The sequence below is a fragment of the Nanorana parkeri genome, unplaced genomic scaffold, assembly GCF_000935625.1.
Source record: "Nanorana parkeri isolate BGI_ZX_2015 unplaced genomic scaffold, ASM93562v1 scaffold11, whole genome shotgun sequence".
NCBI lineage: Eukaryota > Metazoa > Chordata > Amphibia > Anura > Dicroglossidae > Nanorana > Nanorana parkeri.
In genome coordinates, this window is record NW_017306279.1 from 1,248,353 (window position 1) to 1,258,482 (window position 10,130).

Here is a 10,130-nt window from a genome sequence, read left to right on the forward strand (position 1 = left end):
AATATATCACATTTTCATGAAAGGCAATATTGACTTGGATTTGTTAAAAACAGTTTAACACATTTGCATAGTTTTCTTGGTCTGGAAATTGAATAAATATGCAGTCCACCCTCCCAAATCCCTACTGCATTATGGGAGATGAGCTTTATATCAAGGTCACAACTTTCTTAGCTAAGTCCATGGTAGGTTGGAAGACAGGGCACACACTGGAACAAAATCAGACATTCTATGTTAAAACCGCAATCCATAAATGTCTCTCTTTTTTTATAACTTGTCACATTTTCAGAAATGTTGCTGTTTATGTTATGGAGCCATTTTAGATACAAATGGTGCTTAGTGGAGTTTCTCTTTAACGCTGGAGTTAAAGTTTCAGAGAACCGCAAATGGCAATGATATGTTTAAGGTTTTCCTTACACAACACTGGATTAAGGCTCTACTTTTTATGGCAGGACAGCATATTGCTACAACAATTACGCCTGGTAAAACTTAATGAGACACTTCAGCATTTATAGTAAAATTAACTACCAGCCATGTTTTCTATTAACTAGAACTCCGAGTCACCAAAACAACAGAAGGGAATTTCATTGTAACCTTTATCTGTAATGTTTGCTTTCCATCATGTGTGCTTCAGATCTGGATTAAAAGAAAAAAAAATAATAAAAAGATTAATACAAGCTGAGAAGCGGACTCTAGGGCTTCATTACTATGTTTTGGGCTGCAACGGTGAAACTATTTAGTTTCCTTGCTAAAGATGCCACTTGCCATGGAATAGAATTGTGTTTTAGAAGCTTTTATTTGAGGATTCTCATAATTTGGTTTGATTAGCGATCTTGTGGAGAAAGGTTATCTGAGGTCAGTTTTGTTTTGTTACATAATTTCTTGAATATTATGAAGGCAGCCCATTTATTCTGCGTGGGCAGCTAATACGACACAGTGGACATTTTAATGGACATTTTTTTTAAAAGCAGCTCACCACAGGGCACAGACCGCTGGTGCATAGTGGTGCACTAATACATACTAAATGTCCCCACACTTGAGAAGTGTCTGTGGCATTTCTGTATTGTTGTATATATTGCCTTTGGCGACGTGCACTTTTGCTCTTTTTGCTAATTTTAAATTAATATGATTGGATGCCATTGTTGCTTTTGGGGTGCACTGAAACACACATTCAATATGGCGTGCTGGAAAGGTGCATGGGATGGCATTCAAAATGAATGGCACTGCAGACATTTGTGCCAAAGGGAGAAAGTTCTTTGAATTTACCTTATTTATTGGTATTTATTCACATCAGTCCCTGCCCCCAAGGAGCTTACAACCAAAGGTCCCTATCGCACATTCATACATATGGGGCCAATTTAGACGAGCCAATTAACCTTCCAACATGTCTTTGGAATGTGGGAGGAAACCAGAGTACCCAGAGGACAGGGAGAACATGCAGAGTACACAAGCACAGGGAGAACATGCAAACTCCTTGTAGATAGGGACCTCGCTAGGATTAGAACCGGGGACCCCCAGTGCTGCAAGGCAGAAGCGCTAACCGCTATGCCACTGTGCTGCCCACTATGCCTCCATAATCTGCGTTCTGTGTAATCACCTGCAAAATAAGAACACCCAACTATACAGGGTCAGTAGGCATGTCCTTCCTTAATTTCGGGCTGTATACGGCCCTATTCACACTTGTAAATGGCTGATTGCATAATCCCATGAATTCCTCTTCGAAACTCATGCAAACAACTGTGGGAGGGATGCGCTGTAGACTACAATGACAGCTGCCACCACCCGTGGCCGTTTGCATGTAATCACACATGTTGCGATTTACTTGCAGGAATCACTTCTGGACCTAAACACTCTGTATCCAGGTGCAACCGTCCCCAGATCACAGCAACCGTCCACAGATCACAGCATGTGAGATCACATGTGAATGGGTGCGGGTTCTGACTACAGTACATCTGAATGCATCTGTTTTTTCTTTTAAAAACAGAACTATGGGGTAAGTGTTTTTCCCCATAGTTCTCTTAAGGGTCACGGGAGGACATATACTAGCATCCTCCTCGTGATCCAAGAGGAGAGGAGAGCGCTGTGAGCGGCCAGCGTCTTTCCTCTCACACCGCTCAGCCGCCTATCACAGTCCAGCAGAGTGGTGTGTGGGCAGAGACAGCACGCGCTGTCACAGGAGGCTGAGCTTTCCTCCCTGCTCTGCTCGCTCAGCCTCCTGTGACAGCGTGCCAGGATGGAGAGCCAATGCACACACTCAGTGATCAGAAAGTAAATTAAGTAAATTAAAACAAAAATATTTTATAAAAAATGAATTAAATATAAAAAAATAAAAAGTTTATAAAATAAAAATAAAGTATATACAAAATTTTAAAAAATAAAAAACATTTTTGGTTTCGGCATGACAAATTTTTTTGTTTCGGTTTTAAAATTTCCATTTCGGTGCCCCTCTAATGAGGATGAGTGATTTTTATGCACCTCTAATGAGGATGAGTGATTTTCACTCACCTCATAGTTCTCCTTTTAAAGGAAATGTTTTCCTTTATCTTTTTTTCTTTTCCAACAATATTCCTTGTAAAATTACTTAACCAAGTAAAAGATTACAGCAACAACTTTTAATAATTTTTGATACAGTAAAAGTGTTCTATCAGAATTCAGATATACATTTCCTTATCATTAGGTATATGAACTATTCAGAACATTATGGCTGGCAACATAGTGAACTATATGCGTGCAATTAATTTACGCAATAGTTTCTGTAGCAATTATATATGCAAAATCAAAATTTTAAATGAAACGGGAGTTTAAAAATGTTTTTCTGGCTTTGGACACACAATAAACGTTTCTTGTTCAATAGATTTTAATGTTATTGTGAATAATACAAATGACGAGTACACAATTTCATAAGCTTAATAAATGTTGTAGCAGGTTTTTTGTTTACAAATCCATTATACATACATATTCTGTGTGTGTGTGTGTGTGTGTGTGTGTGTTGATTTTGTAATATACAGTATTACTCCAATGGCAATATGTGAAGTAGCTTTTAATCAGTTATGAGACATTTGGGAAAAGTCACACCTAGTAAATGACCAGCATTTGAAAATTTGTACAGCAGATAAATAATAAAGGAGCAGAGGAGTGAGAACTGTTGTACATGTAGAAGAGGGAAAATTATTTTCTGTGGTTATTCATACTGGCGGCTGGATTTATTGGGGACATCACGACACATTAATATTTGCAGAGATGCATTTGATATTATAATGAAGTCTTACAAAAGTTGACCTTTTGAATTTGATCATTAAGATTTCAGTTCGATCCTCTATCTTTCTTTTTTATAGGTGATAATATACACTTGAGTTACTTTTCTATTGCTTTTATTAGCTAAGACTAGATGAGCCAAGTTTACTTAATTGTTACTGTTACTTTATCTATTTTGATCATGTCTTGTATGCTGATTTAGCTCAGAAGTGTACAGCTGCAATCCTGGAAGACAGTGAAATAATGTAAATCCCTACCCTTTCATTGTATTGTGGGGAGGGTTGTGGCCATACACCTATAGATTTTCGATTGGCAATTTTCATTGCTGCCAAGAACCCTTGTTCGATTCTAGCTCAAATACCCATCTTGCACAGACCAATGTCGATTTTCGATAATTGTTGGTTAGCAATACTAACTCACGGAATTTAGTCAATTTGCGTTTGCCCATGTCCAGTGTTCTTGCTGCAATTCTTTTGTTGTACAAAAATGCCACTGATCCTTCGATTTTTTTTTTTCATTTAAATCGAAAAAAGTTTTCCAGCCTCACCCTTCAAGAACATTTTGAGTGGGATTACAGTACAAAAAATCGTTGGTGTCCCATCAACTGTTAAAATGTCATTTAAAATACCATTTATGGAAGATTGCTGAACAAAAAATTCGAAGAGTGCACCTTAAGTTTGACCCCCAGTTTACTGCTCCCAATCTGGGCTTAAAACGGACCTTTACCCCCTTTTACTAAAAATCACAGCAGCATACAGCTTTGCAGGCTGATTTAAAATCCTCTTACATTCATTAGTTAAACAAACTTGTTTTTCATTTACTTGCAAATAGAGTTCATCTACTTCCTGGTCCAGTTCTGGCACAAATGATGCAAGTTCCAAAGCATTGCATCTTGGGAAAGTTACATCAGCAGAGCATTGCTGGGGAATCTCATGAGATCTCAAGGAAAGGCATGTTACTCCCCTGAGATGATGTGCATGGTCACATGTCTAGTCACATGTGCCAGAGTTCAAGGAACTAAAAGTAAAGCTAGTAATGTGCCCTTAGTAAACATGGCCACTGTCAGAAGACTGGGGAAGAAAAGAGAAATAAGGAATGCAAATAATACAAAGCCGGTAATTATCTAGAAGTTCGTGTTTGTAGATTGTCATTACTAAATATTTCTAAAGGTGTGTTTGTTGTTACTTTAAAGATCTGGGTAAAGGTCTGCTTTAACAGCCAGGTCTCTGCTATGGGCTGAAATCTTTGGTTTCCATTTCTGAAGTATATTTCTGTGCATTACTGGGAAGAATCTATTAGTGGACTGGGGACACTATGTGATGTTTCAAAAAAGAGTTTGTGAAGATCTTCCTAACGGGGTCATAGATAGTAATAACTACACCCAAAGCTTTAAAAATGTGTTGAGTGCGTGCCCTTTTATGTCAATTTAAAAAAAAAACTATTATAGAGCTAAATAGCTAAAGCTCAAATTACTTACACAGCTTCATGCGTGCAGGTTTACCTCTTATGTGCTCTGTACAGTTATGTAATTAGAGATGGTCTAAAATGAGAAAGCTTCTACTGACACACCTCTTACTCTTGATGTCATAGCTGTGCGCTGTGGCAGGGGATGCTTGGCCTACAAGTCCTAACGTTCCTACAGGAACCCTGAGATCCTGGAGCTTCATTTGTTGCCTCAGTGTCACATGAGCACCAGTAATGTCTCTTATTGGGTCCAGGCCACAATTTTTGGCAGAGTAAGAATGACACCAAAAAGTTATTGGAATCTCACCTCCCTTTGATGGTGTCAGTAGCCCAGTGCACCTAAGCATTTGCCTGCTTGTGATTCCACATGAGAGGAAGGGTGCTGAATGACAGACACATTCTTTGGACATTGCTGCCTAAAGTATTGCTAGTACATGTCGTACAAAACAAGTGAAGCTAAATAGAGAAGTAAATATACATCTTTCACATTTAAGCCTGCATAACTGTAAAAATGGTAAGCCCCCTATTTTGAACAAACCGGGAAGGTGCACAGTAGTAGGGGCCATTGCAGGACTTTGCTAAACTTGGAGGATCAGTTCACTCACACAGTAATTGTATTTCCCAATCAGTAATCTGTACTATTCTAGAGTGGCCCAGGCTTTAGTGATGGTATTGCCTTGGTTAAGGCTGGGTTGACACCTAGGCGTATCGAATATGCGTGTTTGTCGCGCGTTTTTACCGCGACAAGCACGCGTTTCCGAGGGCTACCTGGCTGTATCCCAATGTATACGCGCGGCAAATACGCCCCAAAGAAGCTCCTGTACTTCTTTGGGCGTAGGGCGTTTTGTAGCGCGTTCATACGGCCTGTAATACGCCCAGGTGTGAACCATACCCATAGGAAATAATGGGATTTCGGTGTTTGAGCGTTTTGCAGAGCGTAATAACGCGCTACAAAACGCCCAGGTGTGAAGCTGGCCTAAAGGTTGGAACACGGGAAGGGGTGGGGGTCCTTTAGTAGTTCTGCAATAGGGCCCTGTGGTACGTGGTTATGCAGGACATAGGTAGTAAAACATGGTCTGGCTCCAGAATTGTGACGCTTACTATTACAACTGCAGTCGGGGGTTAAGAAAATGTGTTGATGATCTGGAATTTATTTAAAAAAAAGAACTGTATCTGAGGACTGATTGTGACCTTGAAGCAAGACTGTGGTGTCTAGTACAGATATCGGCAATTTTTTTTTCTTCTTCCTGCCTATAGTTTATGCCAGAGACACAATATTTGGTGAATAGCATTTTTCTCTGCTTTAATTTTTTTATACAGTAAATGAATTTAAATTATAATACACAGGCTTACCATGTGCAGAAATTGGCAGAGCTGGATTCTAAAGCCACAATTTATATATCTGCTTTTATTATATATGAATTGCGATGTTGGTTACCCTATAGGGGCATAGGAAGTAAAGAAGGCAGTCCAGCCAATAGCAACTTCCCAGTCCCCCTCGTAGACACTGCAGTTTTCTCTGGTGTTAGATGTGACTCTGGATAGAATGGTGCCACTTGCTGGTTAAATATTGTATTGTTGCTTCATTAGACAGTTACAGTGATGTAATTTGAGCATAATTTATAAAATATGGGTTTACAGTGATGTCTTGGGTTTGGCTGCGCACATGTAGCATATTTAGTGTTTTTACTATTGCAGTGGAAGTAAAGACATAAAGAACACCATTTTTACATGAAGATTGGTGGGGATTGCATATTTGCACATTTTTGTGCAGCTGTGAAAGTATTGATAATGCAGAACAAAATGAATGATGATTCACCATATTCTTTTCCAAAGTAGATCAGGTTGTCTTGGGAACATCCAGCTGCTAGGGAACTACAAGTCCCATAGGCTGTGATGGAAGCACAGGACTTGAGCCTGTGAACAGAGGGCACTGACTGTCTGAATCGCTACTAAAGTATCTGCGAGAAGTCTAATGTTTTATCTGTGCTAACACAGGGATCATCTCCTATCTCTAGAGCTAATCCTGATAATTATCAGGCGACTGACATGACATGCTGCCACTTTAGGACTTGCACGCTGTAACAGTAATTCCCATAACCATATGATTTAATGACTATGTTATTAACCCTTTATATGCTAAAGCTGAATAAGTAACATACAGTTCCTCTTTTGAATTCTGACACTTTATGATGTTTTTCTGAACAATAAAATGCAATTTTTAACTTTTTGTGTTACCCTGGAACTAAAAGACCTGGTGACAGGCTTAAAATAATGCAGGTAAAAGCACTGAAAAATTAAGTTTTTTTTTTCTAAATGCTTATTTCTGGAAGTATCTAATTAATTAATATCTGTGATGGCCCAGCTCCTCCAACTCCATGACCTGCCTACATAAACTTTAAGTAGCTGCCGGGGGAGGAGCAAAGGGAAAAAGAATAGGGCATCAGTGAGCTTTCTGGGGCTGCTGATATCAGATGGCGGTGCTCGGCAGCGATTTCAGGGCGTTTGAATGTCCACACATGGAGGCTTTTATGGGTAAACAACATACACTATATTGCCAAAAGTATTGGGACGCCTGCCTTTACACGCACATGAACTGTAATGGCATCCCAGTCTTAGTTCGTAGGGTTCTATATTGAGTTGGCCCACCCTTTGCTGCTATAACAGCTTCAACTCTTCTGGGAAGGCGTCCACTAAGTTTAGGAGTGTGTCTATGGGAATGTTGGACCATTTGTGAGGTCAGGTACTGATGTTGGACGAGAAGGCCTGGCCCTCAGTTTCCGCTCTAATTCATCCTAAAGGTGTTCTATCGGGTTGAGGTCAGGACTCTGTGCAGGCCAGTCAAGTTCCTCCACCCCAAACTCGCGCATCCATGTCTTTATGGACCTTACTTGGTGCACTGGTGCGCAGTCATGTTGGAACAGGAAGGGGCCATCCCCAAATTGTTCACACAAAGTTGGGAGCATGAAATTGTTCAAAATGTCTTGGTATGCTGATGCCTGAAGAGTTCCCTTCACTGGAACTAAGGGGCCAAGCCCAACCCATGAAAAACAGCCCCACACCATAATCCCCCCTCCACCAAACTTTACACTTGGCACAATGCAGTCAGGCAAGTACTGTTCTCCTGGCAACCACCAAACTCAGACACGTTGACCTTCTGTTGTCATGCACAAGTCTTGCCACTCTCCGTTCTGCCCTAACATTGACTAGTCGCTGATGGCCACAATTCGCACGTTCAGACCCAGATTTTCGGCTGACAGTCCGGTCTTTAAACACTTTAACAATGAGCCCCTCTTGAACATTTAACGAATTCTGCTGTTTTGCTGATACTCGCTCCATGGCTCGCACCAACAATCATCCCACGTTCAAAGGCTGTTAAATCGCGTGGTTTACCCATATCTTCAGAAAAAAATCACTTCTACTGTCGTGGTAAACAACCTGCTTCCCTATTTATAATGGTCTGGCCCTCTAGCAACTTCAGCGCAAAATGTATAGCTAATTTGCCTACAAACGTCAGGTGGTCATAATAAACTGGCCACTCGGTGTATATACATGCACCTCCTAGATGTCTGTAATATGTAGTCATTTTAGTATCCCCCTGGTTTACTTTACGTTACGTCACCAGTGAAATTACAGTTAAGTTTTATTTAGGCGCAGCTACTTTTTGCAAGAAATTTAAACAGATTCTGACAGAAAATGTCAAAGTTCTGTTTTAATGTTTCATATATAATCATATATGTCTGATCCTCCTGTAATAATTTTATGTTTTTGGTTTTGGTTTTTTTCAGATATATGTTGGGTAAAGCGGGAAAGCGAAAGTTTGACGAGCATGAAGATGGGCTGGAAAGCAAAGTGGTGTCGCCGACAGATGGGCCTTCGAAGGTATCCTACACCTTACAGCGCCAGACTATCTTCAACATTTCCCTTATGAAACTCTACAATCACAGGCCCTTGACAGAGCCAAGATTGCAGAAAACAGTTTTAATTAATAACATGTTGAGAAGGATACAAGAGGAGCTGAAACAAGAAGGCAGTCTGAGGCCTGTGTTTATAGGCACTTCACAGTCTTCAGATCCTCTTGACACGTATCAGGAGGCACAGCCTGCTTTCAGCCATCTTGCCTCCCAGCCTACCCTACAACCCACTGACTTAATAAACACTACACCACTAGAGTCTTGCCTCACCCCGGCCTCTCTGCTTGAGGAGGACACGTTTTGCACTTCCCAAACAGTCCAGCAGAATAGTCCTAGCAGCAAGCACCCACCACCTTCACAGCTGCCTCCTGTCCAGCCAGTTAAAGACAGTTTCTCCTCAGCCTTGGATGAAATTGAGGAGCTATGTCCAACATCTACCTCCACAGAGGCAATGGCAGCAGCAAACCTAAAGGATGGAACTGTCACAGCAGGAACACTTAAGTCCGAGGGAACACAAGAGAACAGAACAAGTGAGCCAAAACTAATGGATTCCCTTCCTGGGAATTTTGAATTAACAACCTCCACGGGCTTTCTCACAGACCTGACCTTAGATGACATCCTTTTTTCTGACATTGACACGTCCATGTACGATTTTGACCCTTGCACATCAAATGCTGGAGCAGCCTCTAAGATGGCACCAGATGAACTCCTCAAAACATTGTCTCCGTATAGTAGCCAACCGGTAACCCCTAATCAGCCTTTTAAGATGGACCTCACAGAACTAGACCATATAATGGAGGTTTTGGTTGGATCCTAAGAGAACATGTCATTGACTCTACATAATCCTCATCCCTCCCCCACAGATTCACAGCACTGTGCATGCATATTCTTGCCTTTTTTGAAAAACAAAAAGGATCTTGTTTAAATATTGCATTATGCTGTAACGGAGTGCCTTCTGTATGACTGCTTTGGAGATACTTTATAAGTCGTTCTCCATGGCCAATCGTACTACAGTCCACTGAAGATTTCATACAAACTACCGGGTGTCAACTTAGACACCAGTTTGAGTTGTACATGTATAAGCACAAGAATTGTGTTGGGGAACGCTGTAAATTGCATGTGCATAACTGTCTATTTTTTCAATAAGTTTTATTGCAAGAGGTAAATTTTATTACTTAAGTAATCAGAGCCCCTTTTTTTTTTTGACATTTTAGCCCATTTTAGGTTGGGAGAAAGAAAAAGAAAAAATCGGAGGCATTAATTACTGCTTTTCCAGTAAGATTTGCGTATAAATGGCTGCTTTGGTCCCCTTGCCCAAATGTTTTTATATTTTTGTACAGATTCTCTCGTTTATTATATTGATTTTCTAGGGGAAAAAAAGAGAAAAAAATTTGCTGGAACAAGTGTTTTGAGCAACACAGTAATATTTGCATATAAAGTTCCTTGCTAATTAAGATGTACAACACTGGCCCAAACTTTCCAGTCCATGTAGGTATTTGG

At 40.4% G+C, this 10,130-nt stretch overlaps 1 protein-coding gene across 1 annotated transcript; it reads left to right on the forward strand.

Moving 5' to 3' along the window:
* Nucleotides 1-8,508: 8,508 nt before the first annotated feature.
* SERTAD2 (SERTA domain containing 2) lies at nucleotides 8,509-9,854 on the forward strand. The gene has a single exon (XM_018555806.1). The coding sequence runs from the start codon at nucleotides 8,509-8,511 to the stop codon at nucleotides 9,445-9,447; it is 939 nt and encodes a 312-aa protein (XP_018411308.1). The 3' UTR covers nucleotides 9,448-9,854.
* The last annotated feature ends 276 nt before the right edge of the window (nucleotides 9,855-10,130 follow it).